The sequence below is a fragment of the Danio rerio genome, chromosome 23 (assembly GCF_049306965.1).
Source record: "Danio rerio strain Tuebingen ecotype United States chromosome 23, GRCz12tu, whole genome shotgun sequence".
NCBI lineage: Eukaryota > Metazoa > Chordata > Actinopteri > Cypriniformes > Danionidae > Danio > Danio rerio.
This window is the reverse complement of record NC_133198.1, coordinates 28,784,961-28,807,601: the sequence shown is the minus strand read 5'-3', so window position 1 is coordinate 28,807,601 and position 22,641 is coordinate 28,784,961. Positions and strand designations below refer to the sequence as shown.

The window sequence follows — 22,641 nt, the reverse complement described above, 5'->3', positions numbered from 1 at the left end:
AATTTTTCAAGGCATTAGGGTAGGAAAGCATTACAGTAGCTTTCTTTGACAAAATAAGCCTGATTAGTTTCTACGATTCTGGCAGGGATTACTCCCAACAAGCAAGCCTGTTTGTCCATGGTTCTCACATTTAAAGGACCTATATTCTTCGTTCATGAGAAATGTTCAGTTCTGGAAGATGGTTACTTACACATCTGGCCATTGTGAAGTGGAGTAGCCATGTTGGCAGTGACTATGACGTTATTACTGAGGTGTTCCTGGACCAGATGGGGGTGGAGAGAATGATGAGCGTGAGGTGCTTCATTAGCTGAACCTGACAGGAAAAGGAAGTCGTTAAATCTATGGTTGGAAAGGTCATTTACAGGTCAGAATGAGGGAAGAACTTGTAGAGTAAGAGGTTAAATGGTTAGTTTACCGCAAAATGAAAATTGAGGCTTTTGTTCATGTTATGCAAAACCTTTTTCTAAACATGTCACAAATTAAATGCATGTTAATCAAACAAAAACCAAGCGCTCCAAAGAAATGTGATTGCTTTTATGATGGACAGATTTTGATTGAACTTTTATTCACATAAGAAACATCAATCAGTGAACAGACAACGGAAAGCTTAAACATACTGCTAGACCTCATTGGTTCTCCCGTGTCAAGCAAGCATGCTTGAGCTTCTGTGACCAGATTGATTAAAAAACATAATAATCAACAGCAAGATAATGATAAATGACTGTCACATGAAACTTAAAATGATGTTTCTCTCAATGGCTGGTTGTGTAAACCATAATGATGTCAACAGTGCGACTACAATGATATTTCTAAATTCCCACCCACTTTGAAGCAGTAAACCAAACTGCAGTTGAAAGCAAACTGAGCCAAATAAATCAAGCTAAGCCGAGTCGTACCATCAGTGGAAAAGCAGCTTAAAAATGGCAGATTTTCATTTTAATGTATTGTGTATATATAAGTGTCTATCTTTTTTAATATTAAGTTGTTCCCAGAAGTTACTGGGTTACTTACTATATGTAAGATTTCTTCATTAAAATATCCAACAACCACTAGAACAATGTTTTATTTTTTGCTTATACTTATGTATTTACATTTAATTTAAATATTTCAAAGATTGTTCAAACCTAGAGAAATAACAAATTTTAACTGGACCATGTACTGTTTCGCCATGCTAATGACATCAAACCCTTTCAGTTTCCAGTTAGTTTTTTTTATAGAACACAGGAAAACACCAAAGATGCTTTAATATATTGTGTGTTTTATTAGACTCCACAAAGCAGCATTATAACAGAACCTTAAAATGTATTTAGTCTGATAAAATAGAGCTGCTTCTTAAGCATGTAACAAGCAGAAGAACTGGGAGTTGTGGACTGTATCCTAAAAAAGCTTCATAGCTTTTCTGCCACGTTGTTTCAGCAGTCTCCTTTCACTTTAACGACATTCAGCCTTGCTCTGCTTCACACTACCATGAAAATTAGTTTAAATACTTTAGCTCATCCATGAACATAATTTCTACAGGAGTGTAATGAAGACGAAAACTCCCATTATTTCACACTGTCAGGAGATCATCAAACTATGCCTTTGTTTTTTGTGAATCCACAGTCTCTAGTGGGGAAAATTACATATTGAGCCTTAAATTCTAAACATATTGCTGTAACAAAGTCTTTTCAAGAAAAGTCATTTACCTCCTAAAAGCATCTCTTGCAGCAGATTGTCTATCTTCGCCATTCCAAACAATTTAACAAACTGGATTTGCTCGATCATTTGCCAGGTGATGCTCTGTAGTGTCGGCAACAGCAGAAGCAGCTCGCCGAACCGTCCCCGCGAGTCATACTGTCGGTCATTGATGTAATCTTCCAAACTAACTTGAACTTGATACCGCATTCGTTTGATCTTGCTTGGGTCACTTAAACCTTTGGCGTCTATAGTAGTTGAGAAAAAACATCACATTAGGAAAAAAAGTCTTGACATTCTGCTCTTCTTATCTCATTTTAAGGATGATTAATGTACCTGGATCGAAAAATACAATGGCTTTTAAGCAGGCGTATTCATTGTCATCAATCTGGAGATCTTGGAAGGGAAGTACTAACTCATCAAGGATTCTTACAGCCACACGGCTCACCTCCAATTCAGGGCAGTTTCGAGGAATTATATGATCATTGCCTGCAAGAATCATGGAAAAATGTAAGGTAAAACATTAGTTAAATTGTTTGAAGCCTCTACTCATATTCGCATGTGTCTTTTCTTACCTAATAGTAAAATGTCTTTATACATCATGGAGCGTTTGGCAGCTCCTAGTAGGAGGTGTTCTCCAGCGTGAGCTCGCAGTAAAGCCACCTGAGACAAATAAACATGGAAATATATTATTATTTTTTTACATTTTCTTTAGAGTTCTTTTCATGTCTAGAATATTTCATATAAAATCAATGAATTGTTTAAAGTCTCTATGATGACCATATGGTTAGTCTTAGCGTGTCTCCATGTGTGAGAAGATGCGGTTTGAGACGCTCTCACCCACAGCTAAAACACTGATAAGTTAGCATGCCTCAGTGCTCAGCGTGTTAATGATTCTGAATGTCTCAAGAAGAGATGTAACTTTCAAACCAGCTCATCATATTCTAACCTGAGCCATCCAAATACATTAACCACCCAAACTAGAGATCTCTGAACTTTTTTTCCAATGAAAACAAAACACGGATTCAGTCGACACCAACATGCATTTAAGTAAATATTGCAAGGACACATTTGTAGATAAATAAGAGGAACTTGTCCTACCTGATCATCCAGCGGGAGGTCGCAGAATGCAGGGATGTATTTTGCCCATTCCACCAGCACCAGCAGCTGCTGTTTCATAGACTCACACACATCCATTATTGCGGCTACCTTTTTTGTTCTGATATCACCATTCAAGATTGGACCCGGTGATGAAATCTATATGAGGGTATATACTTTATAAGTATTTTGCTATACATCTCTTAAACATAAACATTACTACTAAATCTTATTATTATTACTTATAAACAGTGCATAACAATATTATTAGACCACTAACATATTTATGAGACCACCACAGCTGCTCAAAATTTTTACTTTCTTTAATGAATATAATAATAATGGGGAGATTCAAAAAGAATACCACAACTTTGAAAATTTAATCAAAGAAACATGATGGAACTTCGTATAATCAATCCATGTGATGAGTACTTAACAACGTTTTTTTTTTCAGTAGAAAACAAGTTCATAGATGTTCAATATGACCCCCTTCAGACACTCGTGACATCAACCTGTTATTCGAACTCATTCCACACTCTCTTTAGCATCTCGGGCATAACAGATTGGATAGCTGCAGTTATTTCTTCTTTTAGTTCCTCAATGTTAGCTAGTAGAGGTGGTAAACCATATTTTTAACGTACCCTATTGAAAAAAACTGAGGGGGTGAGGTCAGGGCTTCTTGGAGGCCAGTGATGAAGTGCTCTGTCACAGGCTGCCTGGCGGCCGATCTATTGCTTTGGGTACCTTTCATTCAAATAGGCAACCTAATAAAACTCCAGAGCTTCCTTAAATCAACAACAGAAGCTTTCATTTTCTTCATTGTTGAGTTCTCGATTTTCAAAGTTGTGGTATTCTTTTTTTAATCACCATGTTCCTTCATTTGTATATTGCATCTTTCAATTTAATTCCAATAACTTAATGATTAATTCACCCGTGTGTGGACAATCACATACACAGTATATCTAATTTTGAAATATAATATTGTTATCTGTGAATTTTCAAAATGAATGTTTCACAAGAAAGGCTGAAAAAATAAGTAAATTGTTTTATTTTTTGTAACCAGCTGCCCAGTTACAGTTATTTACTTGCAGTCCTTAATAAAAAAAGGTTTTAATGTTTAATTAATTCACAGTACTGAGAGAATTCTGGATATAAAAATACAAATTCATTAAGACTTTCTTTTTTGCCTAATAAATGACAATACAAATTATTTTATATATGAATGAATAGTAATAATTTTTATCTATAAACATAGAATGTACAAGTCATATAATAAAGTAGAATTGATATAGCACCACCCAGCAGAACTGCAGATGTATTGACTGTTTCCGAACAGGTTTCCTAAACAAATCCCTCGTCTACCATTGATCAGATAGTCCTGCCCCAAACTAGCATCATTGGTTAGATCAATGTTGCTATGTAGTTCTGATTGGGATGCTTAAACAAACAAAGCAATGTTTTGATAACACTGCAGTGTTTACACTTTTTCAAAGCAACCAACCTTCAGATGTCTTGTTTAAAGTTTATAGGTTTTACCAGGATTTGCTTATTGTGTACTTTGATTTGATTCACACTACTTACTTGTCTAGAAAGAACGTCAGCCTGAATGAGTGCGTTTATGGAGGGTAAGCTGCTGTCCTCATAGCTGGATCTTCTGGTGCTAATCCTGTCTCGTTCATTCTGCACAGCTGAGGATGAGATAACTACTTTTAATCAACAAATTATTAAAATAAGAAACACTTTTTTTGGATGTTGTACTTTAAAAAAAAAAAAAAACCCAACTCTGGTTAAACCATTGAAACATTTTCTTTCGTTATCAGTAGCAGCAAATGCCACCCAGTTCTGACAACCAATTGAGATAGCGGAGATGGGGAATATTAGCTGACTTTGTGAGAGGGGGGGTTGCGTCCGTCCTCAAGGTTGCACTTTTTTATCAGTGTGCAGTTATGATGGCTCTAAACTGTTTGTTCAGCATAAACCAGACATAGACTTCAGTGCATTGTTGAGTGAACATTAACAAAATGTCTCTCGCTAACTCTCTCTCTCTCTCTCTATGCTGTTGCAACATCTCCTATTTGCGCCACCTCATCCCCTAACCTCCCAAACAAGCCAAGAGAGTTTTAGTTTTTAGCTAGTTTTATGTGAATGTAATCTAACAACATGTGCAAGTACCTTCTTTTTTCATGCCAGCTCGAAAACATTTCTTTAGTCTGCAGTACCGACACTGATTTCTCTTGTCTTTGTCCACTATGCACTGTCTGTTGAACCTGTGAGGAAACATAAAGACATAGTTAGATGCATTGGATGGAAACTATTGCAGATTTTTGATCATAATTTAGAGAATATTTAATTTTCTCTAACCTGCATGAGTACATGTGGTTTTTGCGTACACTGCGTCTGAAGAACCCCTTGCATCCATCACAGCTTGAGGCCCCGTAGTGCTTTCCTGTGGCCCGGTCCCCACAAATGGCACATAGAGTGCCGGCCCCTAAGTGGTTGGCAGCATTCATGTTGGCACTTTCTTGTGGTGAGGAGTCTGCAATCATAGGGGATTTTGAATTTAGTCAAAAGTGTGCTAAATTGATTTAGTTTTATTCATGCAACAAAAATAGTCAGAGAATGAAGAGGCACTTAAAATAATAGGATAAGTGATTGCATAAAATTTGTCTTTTTTCAATGACGCTTAAAAATGTGGGTTGCAGACCTAACAAGTCAGAATTATTCCAGACCTATCAGAGTTAAATCAAATAGGGGAAAGGTCATGGGGTGAGAAATTCTTTTAGAAAATACATTTTTACAGCTCAATCAATTTGCAGTGAATCGTCATCACAAACATGTGCTGGAAAGGAGTGTTTGCTTAGTAATCCAGAAAAGATTAGAACTAAATCTGTACAAAAGCTACAACAAGATCATGCTAGATTATAGAAACTCTAATTAGCATTCTTGATGACCTACAAAACAATTTCAACCTGAAATGTTACTCATGTATATGTAAATAATATATTTGTTTTTAATGAAACTGACTTTCTATGAATGATTGATTATTCCATAAACAACAGGACATCAATTTGTTGAAGAAAAAGATCTGATTGGATTTAATGCTGATGACAGAAACCATTTAAACATTCATCATTTTTAAGAAAACGATTCTTGTTAATTTTGATGCTGGAGGCAGTCAGAGTAATCACATTAAAACCTAAGCAATGATCAAAGGCAAACCTTAAATGGCTCATCAGTTTGAGTGATTATGTAGTGATCATCTAAATCATCATCTGATTTGTCACATTAGGTGTTTGTGGTTATGGTTGTGACAAAAAATGTTTAAATATAAAAATTATAATCTGTGATCAATATATTTCATTGCAATTTATTAAATAATAATTAAAATAATTTGAATGTACTCTACTGTATAACAATTCTCCTCAGCGGTTTCCATTTTAGCTGTGAGTTATTAAAAAAATCTCAAATGTCAATCAAACTGAAATGTAAACATTTTTTAAACTGGACTCTTATTGCTTTACTTAAACTTTAAATATAACCTTACCATTCATATTAAATTACTTGTGTCAGGTTGACACCGGTTGAATATCAATTTGTTGCACAAAACTTAGACATGGGAGGATTGGCTGCGAAACATTTACATGACACCCTCTTCTTCTAGTAATCATTCATCCTGGTGTCAAACTTCTTCTTGAAATACTATCCAAACAAGTCATTTTATCCCAAGCCAGCTGTATGAGAACAAGCAAAAGGAAACGGATGAACCTCTTCTCCTTGTGAACTTCCATATCTGCAGGACGGAGCATGCAGTGCTGCTTATCTTCAACCAAAAAATTTATTTTCAATTGGCTTCTGCTATATTGGCTTTTCCATGCAAGAGGTTACGAACTTGCCAATTGGCAATCACTATAACCCTATCAACCCTGCCTCCCACGCTTGACCATATACCATTTAGAAGCCCATATAAAGTCTCTAAAGGTCTCAAAGTTCACTCCGAATGACTCACCTGTGCTCATCGCAAGCACTTGCATGTTTTCAAACTCCAGCGTGGTGTAGGCTGGATCCAAGGCCTCGCTATAGTCTGCCATCTCCATGTCTACTAGTGGTTTGGACAAACGCATTCTCATCTACCTGATGCTGGGGGGAAAGACTTGTCCTCTCTAGAGCGTTTGGACACCCCCTCATAGGCCAGGCCCCTCCTCTTGAAGGGGTAGACACCTCTGAGTGACAGGGGCCATGTCCTCAAGGGCAAAGATGAGGCTCGCTGTGATTGACAGTCTAGGGCCTCCTCCTCTCCAGTGGGATGGACTTTATGTTAATCATTAAAATGCTAAATCAGAGTTGTTGTTTTGCTTTTTTTTTTGGAAATGGAGACAAATAGGGAAAGTTACTGTTTTATTTTTTTGTGCCTGTGTCTTAAATTCATGACTTAAAAATATAGACCAATTACTAAACTTTTTGACAGTTTTTCACTTCAAACTAAAATTTGCTATCACTTGTTCAGTCTTGGACTGTAAATATATCCATAATTTACCAGTTTTCTGTATTTTGTGATGTTTTTCCCCAATTATTTATACTTGCAGTAATGGGATTCATTGCATCATGGGACCATGAGCTTCTGATAATGACTTTTGATAATGAAAAGTAAAAAAAAAAAAGTTGTTTGAAAAGTTGAAAAAGTTGTTTTTTACATCAAAAGTGTACAGAGTAGAGATCACAGTACCATAATGCAACTCATAACCATAATTAAAGAGAAAAAAATAGAATCATGAAATACAGAACATACTAATTAACAGACTTTTTTTTACAGTGTATGTTGTTACAAACCCATAAGACCCCAGCAGACACACAACATCTTAAGACATTAATATTAGGTTAGATTTAGGTCGCCAGTGTCTTTGGACTGTGTTTTTTTGATGTCCAATAATGATGTGAAATGACGTTGATATTTTGTTGATTTTAGGTTGTGTTGGAAAGTGACCAAAATCCAACGTTGAGCCAACATCTTAAACCAACGTCATATTAAAGTCAATTACTGACATTTATTTGTCAGGTATGGCAACCAAAATCCAACGTCAGATAAATGTCATAGTGGTAACGTCCACACAACGTCAAGCTGCAACATCATTAGACATTGATATTTTGTTGTTTTTAGATTGTGTTGGAAAATGCAACGTTGATAATGATAACCAAAGTTGACGTCAGAACCCAGTCAGGCCAATGTTTATGTCCAACGTAGGACAGACTTTTAGCTCTGGCATCAACCCGATTTTCATTTCCAATCAAAATGCAACGTCCCACAATGTTGGGATGCAACGTCAATCTGACATCATGTTGATGTCCTGTGGCTGCTCGGACTGTTGCTCTTTTTTTTCAGAAACAAATTAAGATATTTTTAATTAAATGGGAGAGATTTTAGTCATTTTCTTCCCAAATACTTTAGAACGTTCTTAAATAAATTTCGTAAATAATTCGTAAATAAATCCATATCTTTTGAAGAGACATGATCATTATGTGATGAACAGATTTAGGGCTCTATTTTGACGATCAAGGCGCAAAGACCAAAGCACAGGGTGCAAAAGCATTAATGGCGTATCCGAATCCACTTTTACTATTTTAACGACTGGAAAATCCGCTCTGCACCGTGACGCATGGTCTAACAGGGTTCTCTTAATGAGTTATAGATGTGTTTTGAGAATAAACCAATCAGAGACCCATCTCCCATTCCCTTTAAGAGTCAGTTGCATCACGCCATAGTGCATTTGTAATTTACATGGCGGACTTTGTTATTGGAAAAACTGAACTCTTCACTAGAGAGAAAACAGGTAAACAGAGCATCTGCACCTTGCGCCACATTGCGTTGGGTGTATGATAGGGCCCTTAGTATTTTCTCGAAGTACATCCAGATTTCGTTCATAATACACTTATTTATACGTTATAGAACTTCTTTTTTTTTTCTTTTTTTTTTTTTTTGCTGTTGTGAAGTAAGGAGAGTGTGATTTTAGATGCAGCCAAGCTATTCATTATATAAAAAATAATGTCTGGAGACTGGAGATTGATACCTTGATTTTTATGGATTAATGTTTTTAACTATTCAAGAAATGTTTTGAAGTATGAGAGATGTGGGTGTTTGGGACAGAAATCTCAAAAATGTCCTCAGTTGTGTTACAAAGGTTAATTAATGTCTTACACATTTAAAACAATTTACAGTTGAAGTCAAAATTCTTATCTATTTTGTAAAATTTGAGTTCTTTTTAAAATATTCCATGTGATGTTTAACAGAGAAAAGACTTTTTTCAACACATTTGTCAACATATTAGTTTAATAACTAACTTCTGTTGTTTTTGCCATTATGACAGTACATAATATTTTTCTAGATATTTTTCAATAGTATTCAGTTTAAAGTACAATTTAAAGGCTTAAGATATTAGTTTAACTAGGTAAATTAGGACGATTAGTCATTGGAAAACAGTGGTTTGTTTAGAAGCCAATCACAAAAACAATTATATTTGTAAAGGGGCTAATAATATTGACCATTCTTTAATATATATATATATATATATATATATATATATATATATATATATATATATATATATATATATATATATATATATATATATATATATATATATTCCAGCCAAACTAAAAGAAATAAGATTTTCTCCTGAAGAAAAAGTGTTATAGAAAATATTGTGATCATTTTTATGCTCTGTTAAACATCACTTGGGAAATATTTAGATGAAAAAAAAAAATGGGTGGGCTAGTAACCTTGCCTTTCAACTATAAAGGATGACAGAGTATTTATTAAGTGGTAGAATAATGTTTTCAGAAATTTAGCTATCTAGGTCTGTCCCATCATCCAGTAGTGAAAGGTCTCTCATACTCATCTCTATGAATACGATTGAGAGTGAGTGGTCCACATTTCAATGTGTTTTCTAAATCTCTGTTAATTCTAGCACAATAAACAACAGCAATAACTCACATGGTGAAAAGTGTGGCCTTTATGTAAAAGAGTTCATTGTTCTGTTGAACATTCTGCACGTGCACATGATGCACAGCTCAGATACAGCTGGACAGAGGAAATGCCATTATTTATCAATCAATCTATCAACAAATCTATCTATCATTTGTCTGTCTCTCCGTTCGTCCGTCTGTCTATCTGTCTGTCTGTCTGTCCGTCCGTCCGTCCGTCCATCCATCTATCTGTCCGTCCATTCATCCATCCATCCCTCCATCCATCCATCCATCCATCCATCCACCCATCTTTCTGGCTTCCTATCTATATATCTACTCAAAAAAATGCAGGGTTCCACACAATATATTCATGTTCCTGTAAGTAAGTTAACTCAACAAATTTAAGTGGATTGGACATAAAAAAGTTAAGTTGTCCCCAAGAAATCTAAAAAATTGTGTTGTTTCAGCTCATTTTTAAAAAGTAGCTTAAACAAGCAGTAAAACTTATTTTCAAGTCTATCTATCTATCTATCTATCTATCTATCTATCTATCTATCTATCTATCTATCTATCTATCTATCTATCTATCTATCTATCTATCTATCTATCTATCTATCTATCTATCTATCTATCGGTCTGTCTGTCTGTCTGTCTGTCTGTCTGTCCATTCGTCCATCTGCCCATTTGTCTGTATTTCTGTCTAGCTGTTCATCCATCCCTCTGTCTGTTGAGACTAAATTATTGCATGGCAATTCCTTATTTTTCCTTTCAGGAAATATTTTACAGATAAAAAATTTAAATAAAATGACTTTTTGGGACTCGGTACATGTGCATTTACATTGTCGACAAAAACTAGACCAGTTTTCTTTTTCTTTTTTCATCACTATGACATAATGGGGAAAATTTTGATTATCGTCTCTGTACATAATGCAGGATTTGTAAAATAAACTACGTTGTCCTAAATCCTGACTGTTAGACAGGACAAAACCGTCTGTTACTCAAACAGGAAATTTGATTTTACAGTTACGCAAATGCCAACTTCATGTACATAAGTATCAGGGCCAGCGCAAACAGAGGCTGGTATGTGTATTTGTAGAGTAGAAAGCACCTGAACAAGCCATAGGTCATCGTTCCTCAGTTCAGACCTGACCTGAGCCTCTGAAATCTCTTTTCCACCTGCATATTTAGAGGACGCAAGCTGGCATACAATATATAGCCTTTATATCAATCTGTGTGCTGTGCAATACAAAGTGTACAAAAACACATCACAAACGTTTAAAGTCTTAAAAAGTGCAGAAAAAAAATCTTAGTTACATTTATTAATTGATAACTTAATAAAACTGTATATATGTATAAAATGTCATATAAAGAAAATATATATGACATGTTTAGGCTCTAAGATTAGATTAACGTTTTATTAACTTTTTTAAATACATTTTTAAAACATTTAATTTTATACTTTTTATTATGTATAAAAAAATTAAACATTGAGACAATTTACATTTCAATTAAATAAATTAAATGCTATAACTCTAGATATATTTATTTTAGTATGATTGTGATTCTATTGTACTTTTTCAAACTGAATTGAACACATTTTGAATTTATATTTATTGTTATTTACAGATATAAATCTGTAATATACGTACATACTTAATGTATAGCATTGTATATACTTAAATATACTTACTTTTTAAAGCAATTTTAATATAATTTTTTAATTCATATTATATATAAATAAATTGCTATATTTATATTCATTTTTGTTTCATTTAACATGTCCAGTCAAATTAAATTAAAATTAAAAAAAATTATCTCAGCAGCTTACTGAAATTTTAAAAAGGTTTTAGTTTTAGTAGCTATATAATCCTTAACTTGTGTCACAGTAGCATTTAGTATTTGTTTTATATTTTAAATCAAATGACCTGAAGTTTACTGAGAATGTGGGATTATGTATTTTATGTTGAGCTTGCTAAAACAGCCCGAACGTTGTTTACTCTCTAAAAGTGTCACATCCCACCTGACCATATATCTACTGTAAATGTGCTGAGCTGGTATTAAACAAGCTGGAAAATACCTAAACTTACAAGATAACTGCTGTGAATATATTTCAGTCTTCCACAGCCATTTTAAAAGCTTACAAAGACTAATTAACATTCACAGGAGTATTCACAAACAAATTTGACATCGATTGTGCAGTAGTTGCTTTGATGCTTGAGCTAAATTATAAAAACAACTGAACCCTTAAAGCCTGTAGATCAGAAAAGAACTGCTCAAGATGACTTCACTTGTTAATTAACCAAGGTAATGACAATCAGTGTACAGGAATGAGTCACACTGACTGGACCAATCTTATCTGAGTCACCATTAAATCTGTTATCGCAGCGCACATCTCTGTTTCTACTAACTGAGGAATGACTTCTATAAAGTACAATCTGTAAAGTTATGGCTCTTTCTCACGTGCAGCTCAATGATAGATAACTACACCAGATCATTACCTCATGTGAACAAACCTATTTAACAGATGTACATCTGCCAAATCTGCTGATCTGGAATAAGACAATGTATTCATTAACTGTATTTGTGGCACTCATGTACTTTTATTAACCTGGCAGGGCATGGGTGCAAATTAATGATTTTTTAAAAGTATATTTGAATTCAAATTTTATTTGAAGATATTTACATTTTTATAGGAATATTAATTAACAGCATACAGTGCTCAGCATAATTGAGTATACCTATTTTGAAAATGAATTTTTGTGTCCATTTCTCAGTGAATATAGGCAATGTATTTTAGTACATTTAAACAAAAAAGATTTATTAAACAGATATATTTATTAAAATAATATTTTAGTCACCAAACATATTTAGAAATTAAAAGATAATACAATTAAATTCAAGCAAAATATTGAAAAAATAAATTACAGCCTACAAATTTTTTACTACTTATTATTACTTTTTTTGCATCTCTTGATTTTTTTCCTCCTTTGTAAATTTGTATTTAATATTTTTCCATAACATACAGTTAAAGTCAGAATTATTAGCACCCCTTTGATTTTTTGATAACATTTTTTCTTCTGGAGAAAGTCTTATTTGTTTATTTCGGCTGGAATAAAAGCAGTTTTTAAATTTTTAAACACCATTTTAGGGACAAAATTATTTGCGCCTTTAAGCAAATTTTTTCTTGATAATCTATAGAACAAAATATCTTTATACAATAGCTTGCCTAATTACCCTAACCTGCCTAGTTAACCTAATTAACCTAGTTAAGCCTTCAAATAACACTTTAATTAAAAATGAGTTATTAAACCTATTATGATTAGAAATGTGTTGAAAAAAAATCTGCTCTCCATTAAACAGAAATTGGGGGAAAAATAAACAGGGGGGGGGGGGGGGGGGGGCGGGTAATAATTCTGACTTTTACTGTATAAATTTGGGTCAACTAGTTTTTTAGAACGTTATCGTAAGTTATTTTGTTAGATAAGCTCCGGATTTAACTTCACTACTGACTAATCTAATGTATATGCACAAATAAAATATTGTGTAGCTTCCTATTAAAAATATGAATTTCAAAGATAGATTTGTGAGGAGTGTACTTATATATGCTGAGCATTGTATGCAATTTCAGGTTAGATCAGGCTTACCACGGTTAACTAAATAATCTAAATGATGATTTAACATTAATATCGAAAATATTAATTTTTTTAGTTTAACCTATAATTAAAATGTCTAAAACTAAAATAAAAAAATAATAAAATACAATGCTGTATATATTCATATCTGAAATATTACAAATAAAGGGTTTTGATGCAAAAACCTCCAATGCTGTTTGATATTTTCATCTAAAATTAGCATTTTTCCAGACTCTTGTGTGTAGGCTCAGTAATTTTGCTTTTATAGGGATTAATATGTTCTTATCATTTCCTTTAAAGTGAAAAAACTGAACATAAACATAGGAGGCTGAGAGTAGAACATTTTAGTAGATGTATTAAATTTAGATGTATGATTTAGAAAATGTTTTGTAGAACATTTCAGAGGTTTTCTGAACTCTTCAATTATTAACAAATATGAACTAATAAAATTAACCAAACCAAATGAAAAAATAAAAAATGAGAGATTTGCAGAAATATTGTAGAAAATGTATTAAGTAAAATAATACTAACCACATAATGTTTTGTAAGGTAAATCACAGCCAAGTTGAATGTATTGTATTTATTTGCTTCAGTATTGAAAGGCTATTTTATTTTTATTAAAGAACTAAAGAGGCTGTGTATCCAAAACATCACGCTATGCAAAAAAAGTTCAATTAAATAAATATTTGATAATAAATAAATCTATTTCTTTTCAATTCATTTTTTTGTCAATTGCTCACTGAGATTGACCTGTATTTTGATTGCAATTGTTTATTAAATTAATTTATTAACAATTTACTTGGTTATTTAGAAAAATAAAATCATTTTTAAAATGTTTTATGACTGAATAGATGTGTACTTATAAAACAGTGACACACTTTCCATAATACAATTATTATGAGAAGTTTTACTATTCACTGTCCAAGTCGATGAACTATCAAGCGCTGTCTTTATTATCCTCATGTAGCATGTTCTAAAATCAACAACATTCAACGCCACATATTATGCTTATATACTCTATAATGTTTGTTATATTTTGAACCACTCTTTCCTCCTCCCCTTACTGTATGTTTTAAACCAGCTATAACACAAACACTTAACCCTATAGTACAATAAATTCACTACAACTCGCTAAAAATAACCCTCATCACATCATCATCATCCTCAATACTGCATGACAGACATTTCCATGCATGCTGCAGCAAGCAATGCTGATTCCTAGGCTCATCCCTGAAGACGATCTGACACAAGTCCTGCCCTGATCTTCGTCTCTTCGGTGTGACACCAGACGCGGATGTCCTGTCCTATAATCAGTCACCCATACCGCCTGCCTGGGGCTAAAAGTCAGAGGGTTGATGTAACTCCTCTGCCTATTTTCCCCTTTGAAACTTCAAACTCCAGTTTGTGAACAAAGTCCTGTCTATCTCCACAATAAGGATCTCCGACCACTGACCAAACTCCATCTGTAACCGCTGCCTATTTGTACTTTCTCTCCAATCACTCTTTTTCATTTCACCTGTCTGGCCAAATGGGAATAACAAGTAGCACTACAATTGGTGGATCACCGCATGGAATAATAGGCCACATGGAATGAATAACACACTCTTGAAGGATTCAGAAATCGCGTCTTGATTGGGAATAGGAGCTTTCTCTTGATTTTGAGCCTATTGAAGCGCATTTGAGGCCGCTAGGAAAGCCTTGTGAGGATTGAATTGGGTAAATGATGGCAGTGATATGTGAGTATGGCAACACTGATTGTCAACATATTGGTTGGTAACCTGCAAACCACTCAGCTCATGGACTTTTAGGGTTGGATGGTGACTTCACTTTATGCTAATGATGATGGTTTCAGTGTATGATTAGGCTTTAGTTGTGTTTTTTTTTTAATGGCAGAGATAATATACTGTAGCTTAATGTTGAGACCTTTCCGTGTTGACCGTAAAGGGGCTGATAAGTGTCGATAACCCCTCCCCTTTGACTTTTTTTGAGTTTCATAAAGGCTGTGGTGGATTTTAGAGGGCCCATCATGTGTGAATCAGTAAACAGATGTTAAGTATTTCAAGTGTTTCCAGTGATTTTCTTTTTCTAATGGTTCATATTTAAAGGGATCGTTCACTTAAAATGATCATTCTGTCATCACCTTTTATTTGTTCCAAAGAAGTTGAGTTTTGTTTTTTGCTTGAAAACAAAAAATATATATTTTACAGTACTACAGCAATTTACAGTACTTGCACTAATATGGTTGTCAGTGGATGTCATATCATTTCCCAGCATTCTTCTAAATATCTAAAGAAAAGGAAACATCTAAAGGTTTGAAAACATGTTATAAGGAATTTATTTGGGTGAACTATTAACTTTAGCTTATTGTAGATATTCTGGTTACAATAAAACTGAGAATAAAACAAGAATGTAAGTATTTGATAATCAAACTTCTGGGAGCTTCAGGAAGTTGAGAATCTTGCAACCTGTTGCAGTTCAAGCATTGTTAAGTTTTTAATATATAACTCAGGTGCAAATGACGAAGATTTACAAGCAAACCTCCTGTAATTCCTAACAATTCAGAATGTTGTTAGGGATTTTATGATAGCCAATGATAGTTTCTATCCAAACCCTGACAAACAATAGAGGTATTTTGATTCACAATTATGTCTAATGTGAGAATAATCTGTCAAATACAATCCATGTTTCATTAATATGAATCCATCTACTGTTTTTTATCAGAATTTTCTACAGTGGATTGTGTTATGGTTTAAAATTGACAGAAACAACTTGAGTGGTATTTAATACTATTAAATGAGCATTGTTGTAGATGTTGTGTTTGTTTATTTTAGTTTATTACATAAAATATTTTTTTTCTTTTATCTTTTTTATTTTAAATGTACATTTTTAGTAATTTAGTATTACTAGTAATACATTTTAATTATTATAGTGTTATTTATACTTTTGAGTTATTAGTAGATTTTATTTTTTGGTTATTAAGCTAATCTGATCTTATCCTTTTTAATTTTATTTTCAAGTGTTTCAATTAATTTTTACATTTTAGCCAGTTTCAAAGAAAATGTCAAATAAATTAATTCAGTTTTCTGATATAAGTTCCAGTGCATTTAAAAAAAAATTCTGTCTTTTGTAAATGTCCCAACAGCAGCACTTTCATGATGTTATTAGCAATTTTATGGACAATAACCCTTTAAAAAGCATTGTAACCACCTGGCCGACCTTTTTATGCGGCTATCACTATTATTTTAATTGCTTACTATTTATCAGAGTTGTATCAGTATATTATTAAATGCAAGCGTGGGCCAAAAAAGTTTCAACCCAAAAACAAGTGTTGATTTTCATTCCAAAGCACCTATAATTCACTTTCATTCTCATGACAAGCTGTTCTAATTTTAGTCTAAGCAAATTTGAAAAATTACACAGTGCGTCAGGTCAGAGATGCATCAGCGATTATTTTCTAAAATTGATGTTATGCAAGTCAAACCCATTTTCTTAAGAGGTGCCTAAGACAGAACCATCCTCGTTCGTAACGATTAACAGAGACAGTTATCTATGAAGTTCCCATAGTCCTCACCCATCAGGGTATTTGTAGTCTAGGTAATCATAAACCCCTACAGCCTAATATTGCACAGCCTCCATAAAGTATTCCAGTTTAAAACTCCAAATCATTTGATAATAATTTATTTGACCAATAGTCTCCCATATAGCCAACCTTTGCCATTACTTTCTGCTTATCTATGTCTCTGTACATGATTTTTAACAAAAACACAGTAAAACGAGTGAGAAGAGGGGAAAAAATCCCTCATGTCTTAACCTACTTTTTTGTTTTTAAACCAAGTTATTATTACTTTATGGGACTAAATAATATCTGACAACTTATGCTTCTGAAATGATCAAGCTGCTTGGTTAATTTCATCAGAGCTCAAGCAAGTAAACAATTGCATCAATAAACATTTGGAGCAATGCTCTTTGTAAATCAATCACATCTTCTGATAAGGCCGGTTCAATGATTAACTGTTTTTCTGCTAAGAATCGGTTTGCCTGATGACCCAATCATATTTGCAGGCTGAGTGATGCTGCGTGGACAGTTATCACTCACTCGTTATCATCAATCAATCACCTTTTCATCACAGTGTACAGCTCGCGGGAACATCTTGCCCAAACAAGTTTAACTTTACCCCAGTTTACCCAAGCTGAAAGTCTGTACTGGATTAAAGGGATTGATAGCTCAAGCAAAAACGAACATTTGCTGGTAATTTAAGTGGTAAGTGGTCTGTAGTTAATCTGAAAAGCAAGTCATTGGCAACTAGCACTTTGAGACTCAACATATACAGCAGGCTTGTAGCCAGCCTGATGAAAGCGGTGGTCTTTTTTCTCAAAAAGTGGACCATTTTGCAGTTGAATTAGGTTTAAAATATAACATTTTTGTGATAATTTAGGCACTATTTTAGATGGATTAGCTTAAAAATAGGAATCTGTCAAAGTGTTCAATTAAAACAGTAGTCTGTCGTTATTTATTAGGCAAATAATAAACTGGCCAGCACATTCAACTTTCCTCAGTCAGAATTTGGTCATTTGAATAATAAAAAATTAAAACACAATTATAATATTAATGACAATAATGTAAAGCTTCCCGACATTTGCAGCCTATCTTGTAAAAAAAAGTACATTTAAAAAATCATGGATAACAACAACAATAGCCAAATAAGTATTCAAATTATTAATAATATAGGCCGCTTTTTGGTGCTTCAAACCTTTTTATTGATTATATTTTGTTTCAAGACTTAAGAATAAAAGTCACTTGTACAATGTTTTCTTTATTTACAAACAATACGGTAGTGAACGATGAATTCACTTACATCAGAGTATGTTTTCTAGCACAGCTAGATGTTGGATTCATGAAAAAAATATTGTTTGCATTGGCCAAAACAGATTAGCTGAAGTCACAACAACCTTTTTTGATGGGTTATTTTTACAATTTTTGATGGCATAGCAGTCAAAATAGTACAAATGAGCTAATATATGATACAAATGCTGGACCCCTGTCAGTGAGGGATGGGTCTTTCGAACCACTTAAACACCCCTGGCTACAGGCTTGTACAGGCTGTTCACTCGGCGGCCATATTTGCAACACTTCCACTACCAATCCCTATCTAAATGAATGGAGGAATACTGAAATCTTAAAAACTTCTTGCCGAACTCACAATTAAATTACATATTTCAAATCAAGAACAAAATCAGAAGTGATCTGTCTCATTAATTTAGTTGTGTTAACTATTTACATTAAAAATAATTAAATTTGTTTGCTTTAGTTATAGTAAAAATGGGCAAGTTTTTTTTTTTTTTATGGCTGTTTCAATGGTGACTGTAGGACGTGGTTACAAAAAATTAAAGCATACAGACAAAACCCAGAGCAAAAACCAGAGGACGACACTGGAATGACAATATGTAATGAGATGCAATGCAATGTTTTTTTTTTGTCAAAAGCAGGGCAAGCGTCAGCGCCAGTGGCATAGTGCAGTGATGTCAAACTCAATTCCTAGAGGGCCACAGCTCTGCAGATTTTAGCTTCAGCGACCTCCAACTCACACCTGCTTAACAGACTCTAGTAGTCTTGAACTATTTGATAAGTTTGATCAGCTGTGTTTGATTAGCGTTGGAGCAAAACTGTGCAGAGCTGCGGCCCTCCAGGAATCCAGTTTGTGACCCAAGGTGTAATGGTTAGTGCGCCGACACATGGCACTCCATTGCTCAGGGTGACCCGAGTTCAATTCGCACCGTATATACTGATACACTATACCGATCCTTCACCTCTTTCTGTTCCCCACGCTTTCCTCTCAATACTGTCCCATCCATTAAAGGTAAAAACCCCGAAAAAATAATAATTAAAAAGCAAGGTCACAGTAGTCACCATACGACGGGATTACCATAACCAATAAGCAAACCTGTATAAACCCTGTTATAAAGGTTAACGATTGGATAATCTGACGAAGCTATTTCCTTCACTGTGGCTGCCATACTGAATATCCCCCGTTCATAAAGTAATGCGAGTAATATATAGTCTTTGATATGCCATAAATCCATTAACTTCACTCAAATTCATGTGAAAGCTCACTGTGAATAAAATGTTACGTGAACTCAAAATCCGAATGTATTTAGCTGAACTTAAACTAAGTTGTGACTTAGTTTTTCTAATTCCCAGCATGCTTGTCGACAGACTGTACTGTATATGAGCACTGAGAATGTGTTATTTTCTCATTTTTTCTTCCCTTAATAAATTAAAGTGAAAGATAATGCTATTGGGTTATACAGTGTTAGTGTTTAATGTTCTGTTATATTGGGATTTACAGGTGTTTATGCTCTGGTGAAGTATATTGTTACCAGTGTGGTGAAGAGCTTGTAGAGCATAGTGAAAGATAATAAGCACCTAACCATAAAGCTTTAAATTACTGTAATGTTTATGAAATAACCTTAATGCATTTCTTACTTTTATCTGTTTTAACATTTATCAGTTTCTTTATTCTGTTGAACACAAAAGAAGATATTTAGAAGAAAGCTGAAAACCTGTAACCATCGACTTCCATAGTAAGAAAAACAAATACTATAGAAGTCAATGCTTACAGGGTTCCAGCTTTCTTCTAAATATCTTCTTTTGTGTTCAATATAAAAATAACCTGATGAAGGTTTGAAATAAGTAAAGGCAGGGTGAAAGATGACAGAATTTTCTTTTTCGGGTGAACATTTTTTTTAAAAGCAAATTTATTAGATTTAGATTTAGTATATCACATTAATAGCCTGATAAGTTATACTTAATTTTAGAAGTGTCCTAATAAGTATGTTGGCTGTATAGGTATTTGCAACTACAATACATATCTTATTATTATTATTATAATTAGTATACGATTTAAATTTAAGATCAATAATTCATTACCATATGTTTTTATTGCTTTACCTTAAAATGAATTTTCTTGTCGGCTTAGTCCCTTTATTAATCCTGGGTCGCCATAGCTGAAAACTTATCCATCACGTTTTATGCAGCAGATGCCCTTCCAGCCGCAAGCCATCTCTGGGAAACATCCACACACACTCATTCACACACACACTTATACACTCAGGTCAATTTAGCCTACCCAATTCACCTGTACCGCATGTCTTTTGGACTGTGGGGGAAACAGGAGAACCCGGAGGAAACCCACGCGAACGCAGGGAGAACATGCAAACTCCACACAGAAACGCCAACTAAGCCAAGGCACGACCCAGCGACCTTCTTGCTGTGAGGCGACAGCACTACTTACTGCACCACTGCGTCACCAAATTTTTACATTTAAAAATTTAAATATGGGAACTGTTCATAAGGTATTTGGAGCAGAGAGATTTAATAAATGTTTGTTGGGGATATTGCTAGATCGTATGCCAGCTCCCATTTTCAGCCTTCCCTACTGGTGTGCACTACAGACAGAAACAGACGGAGGGAGGGGATGGGGTATTGTTATGGGGTATTATTTCCTTTTAAATACTGTAATCTATTTTATTTGATTTTGTGTATATATTTTGTTCTCTTCCTTTTACTTCTGTAATTCTGTCAGTTCAGATAATGGTTTACATATCGTCACTTTGGAATTATTATGGTTCTATCTGCGTTCTGAATGATTTTGAGATATTGCTTCAAAGTTTTTGCATTTTATATTGATAACAGTATGTGTGTAACATTTGTTTTTAAATAAAAAGTCTTAAAATGTAAACAACTTATAAAAAAAACATGCCATAATGTAAACAAGTTGTCATTTAATAAGAATATGTCAATAACTCAATTTTGACAAAAATGATAGAACCTAATAAATCTAAGGTGACGATATATATACTTAGATTCTGTGTAATGTGTAAGTAAAACATAAAATATATGTATCAGTAAGTAATCACTTGTATTCAACAATTAAAGAATGAAATATTTCATTTTTAACCACAAGTAAAATGTAGAGGATCTTTATATACTTTTTTAGAACCACTTGATGGTGAGCAAATGGTTAGGAAATGTTCTTTTTTTGGTTAAACTATCCCTTAAATTTATATAAGATTCAACTTTAAGTAAAAAATTGTGGAAAAAATCATGGTGTACAGCATTAGTAGACTGTTAGGGATTTTGAGTAATAACTTAAAATGTACTTCCCTAGTTTCTCATAATCAGCAGAAGATCTGTTAGGGGACCATAAGAAGTTTCAAACATATTTACAAACAAAAGAATGTCTAAGGAGACTACCGATATAAAGTGTTACCAAAATAAATCATATAATTATTTAATGACTATGATGTTGCACTGGTGTAATCACTGTTTAACCGCTTTAACTACACTATGGAAACTTCTTGTGTTGTTCATTATTCCTGGATGATGGCTGCGTTCCTGCAATGATACAGCACATGTAGGATCTTAATCAGTCTGTTCTTTTTTACATTATGTAACCTGTTTATACTTGAAAAAAGTTTCATTACATTTTAGATTACATTCATTATTTTTAAAGTGGGTCATATTGATAAGATTTTAATCCATTTTAAATCCAGATGTTAAAATAAAGAGCAAATAAAAATGTTATAGCGTGTGTTTGCCTTGTATATATTAACTATTCATTCAAACTGTTCTTCAAATTTTGTAATATGTAATTAGATATTTAGTCAGATCAAAACAGTCATTTAATAATGTTCTAAGACATTTGACTCATGGAGAAATATGCATATAGGCCAAAAGTGATATCATGACATAACAAGAACATGTTTAAATAAAGGGCAATCTACATTTTAGATATTCAACTTTGTTTCAGTTGTTTCATTTGTGATAACACACAGAGACATACAAATTGAGAAAGTATGACTGCTAATCAAAGAAGAGAAAATTAACTGTTAATTAATGATACTTAGTGATGGTGTATGCTTTATTTAGCTTTTCTTGCATAGAAAAGGCGACTTTTTAACCAAATTTGTTAGTCAAAACCCCGGTTTTTCTTGTACCAGTTAAATGTGTTCATTATTTTGTAATGGATTAAATAAACTCTTAGACTTATTAAAAGTACATTTTATGTAGATTCTCCTGTGGAATCACAACATGTTCATCACTTTAAGTTTAGTTAGTTAAATTCATTTGTTTCCTATGGTCTAAATTTATTGTATTCATGTTTTATTGTGTCTGTTATGAATTTGATAGCACAAAAATGTAACCAATAATTCATATCCCCAACATTCACAGTGTGCATACAGTAGTTACCATCAAGTACACTATTAAGCAGCTCCTCCA

General features: G+C 33.5%; 1 protein-coding gene and 1 long non-coding RNA gene across 11 annotated transcripts in view; one reads left to right on the top strand and one right to left on the bottom strand.

Moving 5' to 3' along the window:
- Window positions 1-22,641, top strand: part of LOC141380497 (uncharacterized) — a 39,028-nt gene that overhangs the window by 5,059 nt on the left and 11,328 nt on the right. For all 3 annotated transcript variants that reach the window (XR_012398553.1, XR_012398552.1, XR_012398551.1), the window contains exon 2: window positions 1,997-2,189. This is a non-coding gene — a long non-coding RNA (uncharacterized lncRNA). The remainder of the gene's footprint in view (window positions 1-1,996; window positions 2,190-22,641) is intronic.
- hnf4a (hepatocyte nuclear factor 4, alpha) overlaps window positions 1-22,641 on the bottom strand; it is a 33,337-nt gene that overhangs the window by 2,318 nt on the left and 8,378 nt on the right. For 2 of the 8 annotated variants that reach the window (XM_021469749.2, XM_073938063.1), the window contains exons 2-9: window positions 5,134-5,308; window positions 4,945-5,039; window positions 4,354-4,475; window positions 2,776-2,931; window positions 2,250-2,337; window positions 2,011-2,163; window positions 1,686-1,922; window positions 191-313 (exon numbers count right to left, since the gene is read on the bottom strand). In XM_021469749.2, the coding sequence (XP_021325424.1) occupies window positions 191-313; window positions 1,686-1,922; window positions 2,011-2,163; window positions 2,250-2,337; window positions 2,776-2,931; window positions 4,354-4,475; window positions 4,945-5,039; window positions 5,134-5,308 (1,149 nt within the window). 8 annotated transcript variants of the gene reach the window in all.